Source organism: Fundulus heteroclitus, unplaced genomic scaffold (assembly GCF_011125445.2).
Source record: "Fundulus heteroclitus isolate FHET01 unplaced genomic scaffold, MU-UCD_Fhet_4.1 scaffold_56, whole genome shotgun sequence".
In the NCBI taxonomy this organism is placed as follows: domain Eukaryota; kingdom Metazoa; phylum Chordata; class Actinopteri; order Cyprinodontiformes; family Fundulidae; genus Fundulus; species Fundulus heteroclitus.
Window position 1 is genome coordinate 1,791,248 of NW_023396989.1, and position 17,705 is coordinate 1,808,952.

The 17,705-nt window shown below is 49.1% G+C and overlaps 1 protein-coding gene across 6 annotated transcripts in view; it reads right to left on the reverse strand.

Annotated features, from left to right (window-relative positions):
• rasal2 (RAS protein activator like 2) overlaps positions 1-17,705 on the reverse strand; it is a 57,714-nt gene that overhangs the window by 19,346 nt on the left and 20,663 nt on the right. For 4 of the 6 annotated variants that reach the window (XM_036132891.1, XM_036132889.1, XM_036132888.1 and 1 more), the window contains exons 4-7: positions 6,382-6,488; positions 4,070-4,182; positions 1,047-1,200; positions 869-967 (exon numbers count right to left, since the gene is read on the reverse strand). In XM_036132891.1, coding sequence (XP_035988784.1) covers positions 869-967; positions 1,047-1,200; positions 4,070-4,182; positions 6,382-6,488 — 473 coding nt within the window. Of the gene's footprint in view, positions 1-868; positions 968-1,046; positions 1,201-4,069; positions 4,183-6,381; positions 6,489-7,674; positions 7,700-15,679; positions 15,816-17,705 lie in introns of those variants that run through there. The other 2 variants (XM_036132892.1, XM_036132893.1) reach the window with 2 other exon arrangements.

Here is a 17,705-nt window from a genome sequence, read left to right on the forward strand (position 1 = left end):
GCAATTTTGGAGAGACTAAGTCACAAAAACTTGGACGTGTAGACCTGTATCTCTCTGTCTAATATTAGAAAAATCACATTCTAATATAAACAATATCTTTTAATCTTACTTGTGAAAAGTTATCCCTCGAGCCCTGACGTCAATAGTCCATCGATTTAAACAAAAATACGCCCCCCAGTGCTGAGATATCATTAGTGTGTTCAGCTTGAATCAGCAGGTTAGGGTAGCAGGTCGACCGCCCCAAGATGGCGGCCGTAATTCCTGCGCCGTGACAGTCAATGCGGGGTCTACTCTTATATTATGTCTATAGTGGCCACGGCTCCTGACTTTCTTCCTCGCTGTAGCAAAGCGGCTCGTGTTCGCTATTGTTTGGCTACAGCGCCCTCTATCAGTCAAAAGTATAACAACACATTCTTTTATTAAATCATTATTGATCTATTGGTGGGCCGCACTGAGTGATGATGAGGGCCGCCAGTGGCCCATCCCTGGCTCTGATAACATGCAGATTGACCTGGTCCACCTCTTAATAACGAGGAGTCGTTAAGGTCGTTATTGGCCTGGTTTACAGGAATGATGTCATCATCACCTGCATGGAGGTGATGATTGGCTGGAATTAATCCTATAGCTGGATTATAAGTTTTTCAGAGTTGGAGCCTAACAGGCCTTTGTTGGGCGGTAGTATAAATCATGGAGTTCTACTGCAGATGTTCTGAACTGAGAAATCTTTCTGGATATGAAGCTAAACGTCTTCTAACTCAGAATAAAGTCCAGATGTTTTGTGTTTTTAACTTTATTGTAATAACCTGATGAGTGAGAACCTTCCCCAGCAGGAAGAGCGGACTCATCGGTTCTGGGTCCAGAACCTCACCTTGTTGGGCTGAACGGTTCTCCTCAGGTTCTCCATCCACTTGTCTCGCTCTGCCGCTGAGGTGCAGCTGAAGCACTTGCTGCCTCCGGAGTAGGTCACCTGTCAGGAGAGACGGAACCGCGTTAAGGCTCTGGTACCGGGCCCGGTTCTGCTACCGGCCCGGTTCTGTGGGTCTCACCTCGAAGCAGAACTCCTGGCCCAGGATGCTGCTGTGCAGCGGCTTGATGAAGACGTCCTCCTCCATGCTCAGGTCCAGAGCCTCCACCGCGCTGCCTGGACTCAGCAGAGACTCCTGGGAGCTGGACTCCTTCAGCCTGGGGAGGCCGCGCGGCCTGGGGGGGGGCAGAACCCGGTCAGAACCAGAACCAGAACCCCATTAGAACCAGAACCGCCCCATGAGAACCAGAACCACCCCAGAACCAGAACCACCCCAGAACCAGAACCCCATCAGAACCAGAACCCCATCAGAGCCTGGACTCAGCAGAGACTCCTGGGAGCTGGACTCCTTCAGCTTGGGGAGGCCGCGCGGCCTGGGGGGGGGGGGGGGGGGGGGGGGGGACCAGGTTAGAACCAGAACCACCCCATCAGAACCAGAACCCCATCAGAGCCTGGACTCCTTCAGCTTGGGGAGGCCGCGCAGCCTGGGGGGGGGAACCCGATTAGAACCAGATCACCGGGTCACCTGGATGGTCCAGATCAGGTCTGGAACCAGAACATCTGAACGTCACGCTGACAGCTCCTCAGCTCAGAAATGTTTCTGGTCCAAAAGAACCTTGAATTTTCACTGGAAGGACATTTTTCAGAACCAGCAGACGTTCTGGACAGAACCAGAGTCCAAAAAGCTGCTGGTCAGAACCATTTATGTGTTTTTCCTCAGGGATGATTACATCTTAACCCAGTTCTGGACAAACGATCAGAACCATGATCTGAGACACACGGGCCGGGCCGGGCCGGGCCGCATTAGAAACCCGATCCGCTCTGCGGCAGCAGGAAGCACTCAGCGCTCTGACCCAGTTCTGCTGATGGGCCCAGAGCAGAGGTCCACCAGAACCTGCCAGTGGTTCTGCTGGACCGGTGTCTGTGTTCGCTGTGAGGTTCTGGGTTCAGGCCCAGATAGGCAGAACACAATCCTCATGTTTGTGACGGACTCAGAACCGCCGCATCAGAACAGAGGGCTAGAACCGGACCGGGCCTCAGAAGGCCTGGAGTGGAGGGGCTATAAAGACTCATGTTCTGATCCAAACAGAGCCCGGTTCTTCATGAACGGTTTGGACTTCAGCCGGTACCAGAACACATTTGGATTTGGATCAGACCGAGTCGGGTCGGCTGTTCAGAACCGAGATGATGTCACTATAAACGCTGCAGCGACACCACGGCCAGAACCGGCCCAGATCAAGAACTGGACCACAGAATGAAAGACTCTGAAGGTTCTGTCCGGTCCAAACCAGTATAAGTCAGCGGTTCTGAGGGTCGGGTCCAGATCCAAATGTTCCACCAGCTACTAAACACAGAGCCGACCCGCTGGTTCTGACACCGAGCATCAGAACTTCACAGCTCCTGACGAGGAAGACGTTTGGCCTGAAGCAGAGAGCTGATTGGCCGGGGACACAGAGAGCTGATTGGCCGGTGACACAGAGAGCTGATTGGCCGGAGATAGAGAGAGCTGATTGGCCGGAGACACAGAGAGCCGATTGGCCGGAGACACAGAGAGCCGATTGGCCGGAGACAGAGAGACCTGATTGGCCGGAGACAGAGAGACCTGATTGGCCGGTGACACAGAGAGCCGATTGGCCGGTGACACAGAGAGCCGATTGGCCGGTGACACAGAGAGCCGATTGGCCGGTGACACAGAGAGCCGATTGGCCGGTGACACAGAGAGCCGATTGGCCGGTGACACAGAGAGCCGATTGGCCGGAGACACAGAGAGCCGATTGGCCGGTGACAGAGAGACCTGATTGGCCGGTGACACAGAGAGCCGATTTGCCGGTGACAGAGAGACCTGATTGGCCGGTGACACAGAGAGCCGATTGGCCGGTGACACAGAGAGCCGATTGGCCGGTGACAGAGAGACCTGATTGGCCGGAGACACAGAGAGCCGATTGGCCGGTGACAGAGAGACCTGATTGGCCGGTGACACAGAGAGACCTGATTGGCCGGTGACACAGAGAGCCGATTGGCCGGTGACACAGAGAGCCGATTGGCCGGTGACACAGAGAGCCGATTGGCCGGTGACACAGAGAGCCGATTGGCCGGAGACACAGAGAGCCGATTGGCCGGTGACAGAGAGACCTGATTGGCCGGTGACACAGAGAGCCGATTTGCCGGTGACAGAGAGACCTGATTGGCCGGTGACACAGAGAGCCGATTGGCCGGTGACACAGAGAGCCGATTGGCCGGTGACAGAGAGACCTGATTGGCCGGAGACACAGAGAGCCGATTGGCCGGTGACAGAGAGACCTGATTGGCCGGTGACACAGAGAGCCGATTGGCCGGTGACAGAGAGAGCCGATTGGCCGGAGACACAGAGAGCCGATTGGCTGGAAACACAGAGAGCCGATTGGCCGGTGACACAGAGAGCCGATTGGCTGGAAACATCGGTCCGATCCGCTGAAACTGCTTGAGAATAACTCCGGGTCCACTAGGAGTCGGACTCTGGTTCTGAAAGAACCGAAGGAGGTCCGTCTCCCCTGAAGGCGCGGCCATCCACCCTCTGCGGTCAGAACTTCTCTGGTTCTAACGGGGACAGAACCCGGGTCTACTGCTGGTAAGGTACTGACAGCCTAGAGCTGCTCCACAGAACCCCTGTTCCCACGGTACCGGGCCTGCTGTGAGGGAGGCTGCTACAGCGACCCAACAGAACCCGGTTCTGGTACCACGGACCGTTACAGAGTGCTAGAAATAAAGAAGCAGAGCTTCACAGAGACAACACGGGTTTCAGTATCTTACCCTAAAGCAGTTTACCACGCAGAGAAAGGAATCAAACCAACAACCTGTGGCTCTCTGAGCCGCATGTCCGACCAGAACCAGAACCTTTAAACCGGTTCCATCACAGGAAATAATAAACCTGACGCAGACATAAACTCTGGTTCCTGTGGGTCCGGCTTTAGAACCAACACAGAACTATGGTAAACATTATCAGTACCGGTACCATGTGAGGTCCGGTATGACGACACCAAAAGTTCTGATGAGTTCTGATGGTACCTGTCTGCATCAGCGGGCCGGAGCGACGGCAGCCGGAAGCTGGTGTTCCGGTCCAGTTTGGTCTGGCTCTTCGTCCTCTTGATGGAACCTTTGAGACGCTTGCTGAAGAAGGCCTGGAAGAGGAGCAGAACCTGGATCAGAACCTGGGTCAGAACCTGTATCAGAACCTGGGTCAGAACCTGGAGCAGAACCCGGAGCAGTACCCGCATCAGAACCCGGAGCAGTACCCGGAGCAGAACCCGGAGCAGAACCTGCATCAGAACCTGATCAGAACCCGCATCAGAACCCGGATCAGAACCCGGAGCAGTACCCGGAGCAGAACCCGGAGCAGAACCCGGAGCAGTACCCGGAGCAGAACCCGGAGCAGAACCTGCATCAGAACCTGATCAGAACCCGCATCAGAACCTGATCAGAACCCGCATCAGAACCTGGGTCAGAACCTGGAGCAGAACCCGCATCAGAACCTGGGTCAGAACCTGGAGCAGAACCTGATCAGAACCTGGAACAGAACCCGCATCAGAACCAGAGCAGAAGCCGGATCAGAGGAGCCCGGTGATGTCCTGTCGGCAGCTTCCAGAGGTTCTGGAGGCCATAACAGAACCTTCCTGTATTAGAACTCCCAGGGAGTTCAGAACCAGTCCAGATTTAGCTTTACTCAACCATGACCAGAACCACGGACCTGCAGAACTGGAGCAGGAAGTAATGACAACAGAGAGCTGGGCAGCCGACCCAAACGGATCAGCAGGATGGTTCTGGACCAAGAGTCCGATCATCCAGAACCTTCCCACTGAGCTGTCTGCATCCACTGCAGCATATCTAACTCTGGCTGACAGAAGTGGATCAGAACCAAGCTGTACTTACTCCCCGGCACACAGACTGGACCCGTGCGGTTCTGACTGATGATGATGACTCATCTCCCTGAGCTTCAGCGCCGCCAGCAGAGAACCGGGTCGCGTGGTTCTGCTGACGATCCGACCCGTCTCCCTGCAGCTCGGCTGTCACTACAGAGGCTGGTGCCGAGCGGCCGCGTTTCCTGAGATATTATTACCCTGAACGCATCGGCCCGCCCCTCATCAGAACCAGCACCGTCACTCCTGCTGCTGCCAGGCTCATCAGAACCAGCACCGCCCCGACTGGATCACCACAGGTTCTGATTGCTGAGTAGCTTCAGTTTGTTTCTGCTCTGACAGAACCTAAAAATACGCCTGGAACCGTCTGCCAGGGCCCGACCCAAACTCCGGTTCTGTTTCAGATCCAAATGTCCCACACAGTCCAATCACTGGGCACAGGCAGCTAGAGAAGACTAGAACTGGTGCTGTTCACCAACAGAACCACGGACCCGACCTGGACCGATCCTTTAAAGCAGAGATCTGTGTCCTAAAGGAGCCAAGATGGACCCACAAGGGTGGTTGGGAGGACCTGTAAGGCTTGTACAATGCTACATGCTAAGCTAACGCCACAGGCTAACGCTAGAAGCTAACGGTAGAAGCTAACACCACAAGCTAACGCCACAAGCTGACGCCACAAGCTAACGCTAGAAGCTAACGGTAGAAGCTAACACCACAAGCTAACGGCCAAGCAGATGCCACAAGCCAACGCCCCAGGCTAACGCTAGAAGTTAACGCCACAAACTAACACCACAAGCTAACACCACAGGCTAACGCTAGTAGTTAACGCCACAAACTAACACCACAAGCTAACACCACAAGCTAACACCACACACTAACGCTAGAAGCTAACGCCACAAACTAACACCACAAGGTAACACTACAGGCTAACACTAGAAGCTAATGCCACAAACTAACAACACAAGGTAACACTACAAGCTAACGCTATAAGCTAACACCACAAGCTAATGCCACAAGCAAACGCCACAAGCTGACGCCACAAGCTAACACTACAAGCTGATGCCACAAGCTAACACCACAAGCTAACGCCAAAAGCTAATGCTATAAGCTAACACCACAGGCTAACGCCAAAAGCTAATTATATAAGCTAACGACACAAGCTAATGCTATAAGCTAACACCACAGGCTAACGCCAAAAGCTAATTATATAAGCTAACGACACAAGCTAATGCTATAAGCTAACGACACAAGCTAATGCTATAAGCTAACACCACAGGCTAACGCTCGCACACTGATAGAGGAACGTAATAAAGGTCAGGAAACCTCCTGGACGACATAAGCTAACACCGTCTGGTCAAAACTCAGCATCACAGAGACGGCCTGGTGACCGGGTTCTGCCGCGGTACCAATCAGAGCTGGCGGCTAACAGCAATGATATAAACCAACGCTTCTTCTCAAACTCACCGGCACTCTGAAAGGAGAAGAGTTGGGATTGTCGACCGCGATGTTCTTCTCCGAGCCGCCAAGACCAGAAATGCTCCTCCTCCTCGGAGACCGCTCCGAAGACGCTTCTGCAGAGACAGAGAGACAAAGTTCAGCGTAAGCAGGTAGTGCAGCCACCATCAGCTGCAGCATCTCTGGAGGACAACCAGACTGAGGACAGATGGACAGATGGACAGATGGACAGATGGACCGCTCAGAGCTGCTGGTTCCTGAAAGTCCAACACCCAGAGCAGCTCTGCTCCTCCTGCTGGACCCTCAGCCTCTGAGATCAACAAACGGATCTTCTGCTGACGTTTAACCAACCTGGAAACCAGCATTAACGACCTCTTCATTTTTTCAATAAAACAGTCTTTAGGTGTAATGATGGTCGCCGTTAGCAACATGCTGCATGGATCCGGTTCTGCGTTCCTGGGTCCTAACCCTAACCAAGGTCCAGCTGGTCTGATGATCTCCTGGTGAATCTCAGACCAGCTGATGTAGACGGTTCCTCTGTCTACGGAGGTCCAGTCTGGCTCAAAGCTTCTCCAGGTCCACATGGACACTCAGAGTCTGGGAGTAAAGAACCGGTCCAGTTCTGGTTGTGCCGGTTCCGCCCAGCAGAAATCCCTCGTTGGACTCCTCAGAGTATTTAGATAAATTAAAACTAATTTTATCCCCAAACCAGAGTTCTCCTCCTAAATCTGGGTCTGAGCTGCAGGACGCTGCGTGAAACCGTTTCAAACTGAACGTACGGAGCGACATGGAAGATGAGCAGCCATGAAATGATCCGTCCTGAGCCGACCGGCTGCTGGTGCACCTCCAGGAGGGACCAGCAGGACGGTCCGGTCAGCAGCAGGACGGTCCGGTCAGCAGCAGGACGGTCCGGTCAGCAGCAGGACGGTCCGGTCAGCAGCAGGACGGTCCGGTCAGCAGCAGGACGGTCCGGTCAGCAGCAGGACGGTCCGGTCAGCAGCAGGACGGTCCGGTCAGCAGCAGGATGTTTACATGCCGGGGAGCATGACGCGCTGCAGCCAGCGCAGCATGCAGCAGAGAGCCGGATCGGCTTCCAGCTGCAGCAGGACGCCCGCTGCATGCGCTGCATGGGCGCAGCGCTGCAGGGAAGCAAACTTTCATGCGCACAGACAGCTGATGGAGGAGAAAGAGACGCCACGGCGGTCCCAGACACGGCCGCCATCGCTGCTCTTCGTCCCGGACAGAAGTTCAGGCAGCATGCTGCAGGAAGTACGGCGGCCCGGTCACATGACAGAAACATACCTCGATCGCAGCTGTTCCCCATCATCTGAGGAGAGGACACACACACACAGGGTCAGACGGGATTGGCCGGAGCGGCCGCCGCCTGCCAGCCAATCAGGTTAAGCTGCAGACATCCGTCTTGGTCCCGTCGACAGCCTCCATCCTGCCTCTCCCTCCTCAGCACCGCAGCCTCCTCCTTTCACTCAGCAGCAACTCTAACCCTCCAGGCTTTACCGCATTTATCCAATCAATCCTCCCCTTCCTCCTCCTCCTCCTCCTCCTCCTCCTCCTCCTGCTGATCAGGTTCCTCTCAGCCTCCTGATGTGGGACGCAGCTCTGGGGGCTGCAGACATGAGCCCAGCGCCTCACCGTCAGTCTCACTGACCGGGTCAGAGCCACACTGGTCGCTTTGTTACACCAACAGAACCGCTAACCCTGGTACCATGTGACCAGAACCACACTGATGCCTCCTGGTAACCTCCTGTAACATTTGGGTCAGAGGTCAGCAGATTCACCGTGAGAGCAGCCAGGTCACACTCTTCAGTGCGGAAGATGCTGCTCAACGAAGACTGGTCAGGCAGGTAACAGGAAGGCTGAACCTGCTGGATCAGGAACCAGAAAACTGGATCCTCTCATGACACACGTGCTATTCATGCTAGCTGCATTAGCTGCTAGGATACAGCGCTAAAGCCAGGTTAAAATAAAACCTGTAAACATTTTATCTTTGTTTAAAATACGAGTAAAAGTGTTTTAATGGGGACTTCTATTCACGCTAGCTGCATTAGCTGCTAGGATACAGAGCTAAAGCCAGGTTAAAATAAAACCTGTAGCCATTTATCTGTCTTTAAAAACACAAGTAAAACTGTTTAACGGGGACTGCTATTCATGCTAGCTGCATTAGCTGCTAGGATACAGAGCTAAAGCCAGATTAAAATTTAAATTGTTGCCCTTTTATCTTAAAATACGAGTAAATCTGTTTAACAGTGACTGCTATTCATGCTAGCTGCATTAGCTGCTAGGATACAGAGCTAAAGCCAGGTTAAAATAAAACCTGTAAACATTTTATCTTTGTTTAAAATACGAGTAAAAGTGTTTTAATGGGGACTTCTATTCATGCTAGCTGCATTAGCCGCTAGGATACAAAGCTAAATCCGGTTTAAAATAAAAAGTGTAGCCATTAATCTTTGTTTAAAAAAACAAGTAAAATCTGTTTAACTGCGACTGCTATTCAAGCTAGCTGCGTTAGCTGCTAGGATACAGCGTTAAATCCAGTTTATAATGAAATCCCTAGACATTTGTCTTTGTTGCGATTCATGCTAGCTGCATTAGCCGCTATGATACAGCACTTAAGCCAGGTTGAAATGAGATTTATAGCCATTTAATGTTTGTTTAAAACATGAGTAAATCCGTTTAACGGGGACTGCTATTCATGCTAGCTGCGTTAGCTGTAGGTTAAAGAGCTAAAGCCAGTTAAAATTAAATTTGTAGCCATTTTATTCTTTGTTTAAAATAGGGGTAAATCTGTTTAACAGGGACTGCTATTCATGCTAGCTGCGTTAGCTGCTAGGTTAAAGAGCTAAAGCCAGTTAAAATGAGATTTGTAGCCATTTTATCTTGTTTAAAACACAAGTAAAACCGTTTTAATGGGGACTGCTCTTGCAGTGTTCCCTCTGCTCCTGGTCCGATTAAAACCCGATTACAGCAGGAAGTCCAGAAATTAACATTTACGGGCGTAACAATGATCTGAGGATAATTCAGAGCTGGGGTCAAACAGCACGACCCAAAGCCAGTGGTAGGTGGCGCTGCAGTGGACGCCACGCCCTGACGGCCCAGACAACAACCTCGTCTCTGTGGTTTAATGAGGAGAAATGTTCTGTTAGATCTGCTGGGAGAACAGAACCTGTCCTCACTGCAGTGGACCAGAGGACACCGGCTGTCTGATCAGTTCTTCCACATGTCCTCTTCCTGGACGGTTTCCTGGCGCTGAGCGGTTCTGATGCTGCCGGCGCTCACGTGTCGGTCTGCAGCCACGAAGCTTTCCGGAAGGACCCGCGGGAGCGAGGCTAAGAATAGACCAGGAGCTCAGAGAGGACGTTATCAGGTGACGGAGAAGCTCCTCCATCCGCCTGCCGGAAAGGACCGGAGAGCCAGAACCGCTGACTGAGAGGCTGCTGGTTCTGGAGAACCGACACGTTCTAACTGATCACATTCCTGGAACCGACGTCTGACCCATCAGTTAGTTCTAACCCAGAAACAGAACCCAGGATTTTTACAGGAGAAAAACCCAAAGTTCTGCTGCAGACCCGTCCATCTAAGGCCAGCAGCAGAGACTGCAGGTCCGAGATTCTTCCAGAACATCCCAGAAACTGTGATGAACGGCACCAGAACCCGGTGGTCAGAGAACGGAGCGTCAGCAGGTGGAGCAAACCTCACCAGAAGCAGAACCCGTCATTACGTCCCTGTCTGCAGACAAACACCCAGAAATAGCTCCAGGTGGTTTTGGCTCGGCGCCGCTCAGGAATGTGGGTCCGAAACGGCGAGTTCAGATCCAGGTCCAACTGAACATGCTGAGAAAACTCAGGCTGAAAACTGACCGAGGCCCGTCTGGTTCTGACGAGCTCAGAACCAGACGAGATCGTCTGCAGGAAATGACCCGGATCATAAAGTCTGACGTCTTTCCTCTGGTTCTGATGTTAGCCACCAGAACCAGTTACAGGAAGTTCACTTACGGCAATTATAAAAAAATAACGTGACTTGGTTGATCTAAACCTTTATAATCTAAACCTTTATAATCTACTTTAGTTCATCATTTCAGGAAGTATAACTGTGAGCTGATGATTTCACCCTTTCTCTGGTTTCAGCCTCGTTAGCAGCAGGTGATCAGAGGCAGGATCTTCTCCACCCTGATCTCCATCTTTCACCAGGTAAAAACCATCACTCCACCTGTCCAGACCTGGAGAACACACCTGCTGACCAGCTCCACCTGTAACTACCAGCAGAACACGGCTTCCTTCTCTGTGTTAAATTAGAAGTGTTCCCACACTGAAAGCCTGAACCTTCACCTGAACCTTTACCTGAACCTTCACCTGAACCTTTACCTGAACCTTTACCTGAACCTTTACCTGAACCTTCACCTGGTTCCCTCTGAACCTGGGCGTGGGCGGAGCCGTAACCCAGACAGGATGAATGGGAGCGGTGATGTCACCAGACCGCGGCGGCAGGAATGTCTGAGACACTCCTGTTGGTTCATTGAGAATGGCTGAGCGTTCGGCTGCTGACAGCAAACCTTTGTGTCTGAGGGTGGAGTAGAAACAGCGACTGCACCTTAGTGAGCCTCCTCCCCTCAGACTGCACCTCAGGCAGCGTCTAAACGCTGCAGGCCGTCGATTAGAAACTCCTGATCCGGTCTTGGATGCGTTTCCTTCCTGTCATCCAGACGCTTCTCTGAACTTTAAGATATTTTCCATCTAGATAAATGCTTGGATGATACATTCAATATTTTAAACAATAAGGAAATTATTTCAGCTCATTTGTGACTGAAAATCCCAATAACTCGCCGGAGATGTCAGCCTTAGCATGCTAACGTTGTCTAATGTATTTTTTAAGAGAGGATTCACGTTGGCATAATAATAACTCTGAGTTGTTATCTATTAAATGGTAAAATGGTAAAAAGTGACCTGCACTTATATAGTGCTTTATCACAGCTTCAGGACCCCAAAGTGCTTTAAACTACATTCAGTCATTCACAGATTCTCCAAAACACCGGACGTCTTCACCGGGACAATAAAGATACGGGGCAGCTGGCAGCGCTAACGCTAACAGTGGTTAGCCACGTTTGTTTCCAGGACGCGCTCCACTGTCACGCCATAATAAACTGAACAGATTCCTGTAGCAGCACGACCTTTGTCACGTTTCATGCCGACCACAGCATGCTAACGTAGCCCTCTGTCACACAGCGTAATGCTAAAGTCAGAGTTAGAATATATCACAACAAACAGGTCATTTCTGGTATTTTAAAGAACATTTGTTGTGCTACATTATCATATGCTAATGTATATGTGCTAAATATGTTATCTTTGGTATGTTTTATGCTAAAGCTAGCCACAGTGCTAATAATATAGCTTATGGTAGCAATAGCATACTGTGGTCCAGGTTTTATGGACAGCAAAATGTTAACGGTAGAGAGGTGTGTCATAGTCTAAATGTTTTAATGTTTAGAACCAAGCTACGTTTTAGGCTACATCGCTGTTTAAAACGTAGCGTGCTACCTATGCTAACTAGGCCATCATTGGAATGTTTTTTTGTTAGCTTTGGGGTTAGCATTTACCTAAAGGTTGTATTCCTATTCTTTTATACTTTATCCTATTGGAATAATTTTTTTTCTTTTTATGCTAAATAAAAATAAATAAGGGGAGTGGTGGCCTAGTGGTTAGAGCAGCGCGCTTGCACTCAGAGAAGGATGCAAGTCCCCGGTTTGATCACCACTGCCTGCACTCTGGGTCCCTGAGCAAGACCCTTAACCCCAGATTGCTCCCAAGGCGCCTCACATGGCAGCCCACTGCTCCCCAAGGGGATGGGTTAAAAGCAGAGAACATATTTAGTTGCTTGTACTTGTGACAGTGCAATGACAATAGAGTTAAATTCTATTCAATTCTATTCTATTCTAATGCTAGCATGCTACCTTAGCTAGTATTTAATATTTTTAATACTAAGTTTGGAATGCTAATGCAGTTTGCTAAATATGGTACCAATGTTAGATTACTAAAGAAGTTATATTTGGTGTCTTGCTTGGTATGTTTACTGCCAACTTTGGCGCGTAAATGCGGCACACTACATGTTAATGTTGACATTTTTTATTTGAATGTTAGAACGCTACATGTGTTAATTTAATGTGACATCTTTGGTACGTTTCACTCTAACATAGCAAACTGCTTGGATGAAAAAGAAATCCTCTACCTGAGAAACACCTGAACGAGCATTTTAGTCACCAATCTGCTGCGTTTCTCATGAACTTTAGTGAACCTTCGTCCTCTGGATACTCTGGAGGACGTCGTTGCTCAGCGGCGTAAGAAACAAACGGCAGCTCTCCTCCTCCTCTTCCTCCTCCTCCTCCTCCTCCTCGTTCATACCAGCGAACCTGACAGAGCTCAGCTTTCACAACAAATATTCAAAGAATGTCTTCTGACTGAAAGAAACCGGCTCGGCTTCTGCCTCTGCAGACATTCCTCTGAATTAATTAACAAAGCTGATTGAAACTGAACTGAGATCAGCTCTGAAACAAACTGAAAGTGAACGTCAGGCTGCGGAGAAGAGCCGGCCTGCAGCATCACGGGCTGCTTGAACTCAGCAGGTAAACATCCTGCAGGTAAACGTCACCACAAAGGTGATCCAGACAGAAGCAGACTGATCCAAAGGACCCAGTCCCTGCTGGGCTGAGCAAACGGCGGCGGTATCTGGTAAAGGTGAAGAGTACCTGAGGTTTAGAGCCGCGGCGAGCTGGAGTGTGCTTTCCCTGCAGAGAGCTGCTGTCAGCTGGACGGAGAGTAAACACGCCCTGAAGCTGACATCAGATCAGGAAGGACACACCTTTAGCCACAGCCGACATGTGCTGTGATTGGCTGTCAGGAGAGCGGAGCGTCACACCTGGCTGAGGAGGACGGAGGCAGAAACCAGATGAGCAGATTTCAGCTGTTACGGGACGTTTCCACGTCATGAAACTCTGACGCAACGAGAGCAGCTGGGGGTCCGGTTCTGGTTCTGAACGCTCGGGTTCTATTGGATCGGTCAGAGGAGGAGGAGGAGACGGTTTAAGCTCTTTCTGTTCTGTTACTCAGAGTTTGGGCTGCGGATGCAAACAAACGAGTTATGATTGTTGATTAATGGTTAATTAGATTAAAGTTCCTTCTATTCGATTAACTGATAACATCCACCTCGCCAGGGGTAACCAAACTTTTATTTTTATTTTTGGAAATTATGAGAATAAAATTATAGTTTTAGTAAGAACAAAATACTGCAGCGTTCCCATGCATTAAAGTGAGGAATGTGGAGCATCTAGTGAAGTTATAGTTTCATACCGGTTTCACAAAAAAGGAAAAGCTAAATCGTTTTAGCACATCAGCATCGACCTGCACCAGACGGACCTTCATTCAGCGCTGTAGTGTGGCCACCAGCCACAAGAGGGCGCCACTCATCATTAAGCGGAGCCACACCACAGGAGTTGTGAGAGAAGTAATCATGGTGGAGGCGCCACAACAGTGAGACGGTCCAATCAGAGTCCAGTGTGAGTATTTTACACCGTTTACTGAACGTAAAAATACTCCATGGTTCTGTTTCTAAATATAAACACTGAAGCTCCTTAAGTTCCCACCTGAATGGCGACATTTGACCGTGCTGCATGGCGGAGCAGCGGCAGCTTCTCAACCAAAACTGGCCAAAGTGTTAGGAAGGCGAGGACAACAAAAGTGGAGAACATGCTGCTAAATACTGCAACACGGTAGAAAAAGACGTTTAAATCACGGCTGATGGTGGCGACTTTCCTAAAGATCATCAGGTTTTACATATTTTATTCATCTCATTTGTTTCTATTCACCTCATAGGTTCCCCTTTTGTTAGATTGTATAAATATGTTTCTCTTATAATGAAGCTGTAGTCACCTAGTCCAGAAAAGTTTACTAATGTGTGACAAAACACATTCTTTTTGTTTATTCCGTCAGTATTTAATACATAAGATAAGATAAGATAAGATAAGCTTTATTGATCTCACAGTGGAGAAATTCACTTGTCACACATCGGCTTAATAAACAAAAGGAGGAAAATGTGCATAAAGGTATATGGTGACACATGGGACACAATAAATTGTTAAAATATAATAATGTGCTTTTTTAAATGTAGCATATTGTATAAATCACTCCATGTTATGTAAAGATAAATCTCAGGTATAAGGGAGATAGCTGCCTATCAATTAATCGTTAATCGATCCCTAATCTCCATCAAATTCAGACTTAATAACTTTCATTCCTAATTTGTAACATTCATAAAGTAAAATAAAGCTTTGTATGCTAATAAAATGAGATCAATTCTGCCTCAGATTTAAAAAAAATCTGGATTAAAGTAGGATTGATTTAAAATAAATCTGGATGAACTTTTTAATATTAACATTATTTAACGTTATTTAAGCTGTATCAACAATCTCTGTCTGGACTTCAGATAGTTAAAAAAATCCCCAAAGACTCCAAATAGTGAAAATAAAATCTGAATAAAGTCACCAGGGATAAAAACAACCAGGAAAACATTCAGATCAGAACCTGACATTAAACCAGGATTTATCTGCAGAATAAAGCCGGGATTAGAAACAGAATAAAACCAGGACAATAAATCAGGTTAAACTTGAGTTAAGCCCAGAATAACCCGGGATAAAGTGGGTCAGAACCAGGACAGCACCAGACAGGAGCCACATGGACTGATGATGATGCTCCTTTCCTCAAGGAACACTAACATCAGTCCAGAACCTTTCCAGAACCGACCTGGACTAAAATCCTTCAGTAAAGTTTTAGACCATCACACCGAACCGAACCGACCTGGATTTAAACCCGTTGAGATTTTTTCTACCTGGCGAACAGAACTAACCGAACCGGACAAATGCGGTCCAGTAACAGTCAGATTACGGGTCCAACTGGTACCGAAGCAGGAAAACTTTATTAAATCCAGCAGAACTCCCACAACAACAAACGGACTAAAGTTCTGCGGCTCGGCTTTAACCCCAAATTCGGTTCTGATCCGGATCAGTCGGCTGGACAACCGCTAGTTCAGACTGGCAACGGTTTTACTCCAAATCCTGACCGGTACCGGTACCGGCTCAGTTCGGTTCCGTTTCTGCGGCAGGTTCCTGCAGCCCGGGACACCAACTCCTTCAGCGGCGGCTCAGCGCCGAGCAGCCGGAGGAGAGGAGCCCGGAGCCGGCCGCAGAGGCTGCCGCGCACCGGTGACCGAACGCCGGGCCCGGAGCAGCGAACATGTCGGGACTCACCGAGCAGCTCCATCAGAACCGAAGTCCGGACATGTCCCGAACCGGAGCCGCATTCATTCAGCCGTCCAGACTGCGCCGACCGGCAAGCTCACTTCCGCTCACACCTTCACAATAAGAGCCCGGAAGTCTGGGCCTTAGCAACAACAAGAGCCAGGAAGTCTGGGCCTTAGCAACCATAGACATCTTATATTATGTCTATGTTAGCAACAATAAGAGCCCGGAAGTCTGGACCTTCACAATAAGAGCCCGGCAGGCTGGAACTTCACAATAAGAGCCCTGCAGTCTGGACCTTCACAATAAGAGCCCGGAAGTCTGGGCCTTCATAATAAGAGCCCTGCAGTCTGGACCTTCACAATAAGAGCCCAGCAGGCAGGAACATTGGGGCGTTTCATTTCAGGATAAAGATTAATGCGCTTTCAGCGTTAAAATCGTCTTTGTTTTATTACTTTCTGACATATTCAACTGTTTGAAACCACATATTTAAATTATGGTTTAAAGGCTTTCATAATAGCAATTTTAATTTGATTCTATTTGTCTCTTGTTTTAATCAACTGATCCACGTATGGATTTTTATTCTATTCACATAATGACATTTTCACAGGTTGTCAACACAGGTTAGCATTAGCTGGCTGTCACCCAGTCAGCTCATAAAGTTTACCTGATTTACAGCACAGATGCTGCTCAGCTTTTACCATGAATTACTCACAGACAGCAGCAATAAACATAACGCTGTCATCAAACGCTAAATTAGAGAAATATTTCTCATCTTCCAGACTTTCCCAGAGATCCCTGCAGCAGTTTTCATGGGTCCAGGAAGAGAACCTCCACAGGTTCCTAGGTCCGAATCTCTCTTTCCTGTCAAGGTTCAGCACATTTCTGAATTATTACGTTTCCGGGTTAAAATGCAGATTATTCTCATTTCCTGTTGAGGTTTCTGACATCGGGTCAGGATGACGGCGGATGTTTTTGGCTCAAACCTTAAAGATGATCTTAAGCTATGAATGTGTGACTCCTCTCCAACCCGTTACTGTAATTATTCCATGTTTAATTTTTTATTAACGATGCTTTATTCTGTTTCTATCAAATGTTTTCACCTCCTTTCTAATAATGCATGACACTTGTCGTTTTTATGCTTTTACTATGCTGCTCGTGCTGAGGTGTACTGTGTACTGTAAATAAATAAAAATAGTTCCAGTTGAGTAACCAGGAAGTCTGTAGCTTCCCACAGCGAGTTAATGAGTGAACCCAAACCTCCAGCTGTCAGAACTAAAACTGATTCTCTCTGATTCCTGCAGTAATTTAGCTTTAGAAATCCAGATTTCAGGCTTTGAACGTGAGGTTCTGTGTCCATTTCTTCTCCTGGAGGTAACAACACGTTTCCATTTGTTTCCAGGCTGCTCGGGGAACCTGGGTTCTGGGTTCTGGTTCTGGGTTCTGGTTCTGGGTTCTGGTTCTGGTTCTGGTCGGGCTGAGCGTGACGCGGCGTCTGACTGAGAACTGGGGGTTTCCCAGCATGCAGAGCGTGTTCTACGCTGACGACTCTGTGGTTTTCCACCACAGTGAAACTGTGACTGCTGCGCCTGCAGGCCGCCGTCCTTCACCTGACTGGTCCTAAACGCTGATGGGTCAAAGGTCGCGCTGGTAGCTAGCAGAAGGAAAGCTCCTCTGGTAACGAGCTTCTCTTCCAGAGCAGGAAGCATCTTCATGTCCGTCAGACTCTATGAAGGCAGACGTTGGGCCCGGTCCATCACGGAGCATTCAGGTCCAGAACCGTTCAGATCTCATTTTCATCTATAAAGCCGTCCCCGGTTCCTTCCTGCCTCATTTATCCTCCTGCAGGTCCCACTGTGCAGCCACAGGCCCGTTGGTACCGTCAGAACCTCACCTGGAACGTTCCACGTTGGGATGATTTGAAGAACATGAGTCAAATGTCTCAGTTATGTAGATTTTTACTGTCTGGAACTTTTTGTTTAGTTAAAGCTGGTCTCTGTTGGTTCTGTAGAGAAAAAACTTTATTTAAAAGAGA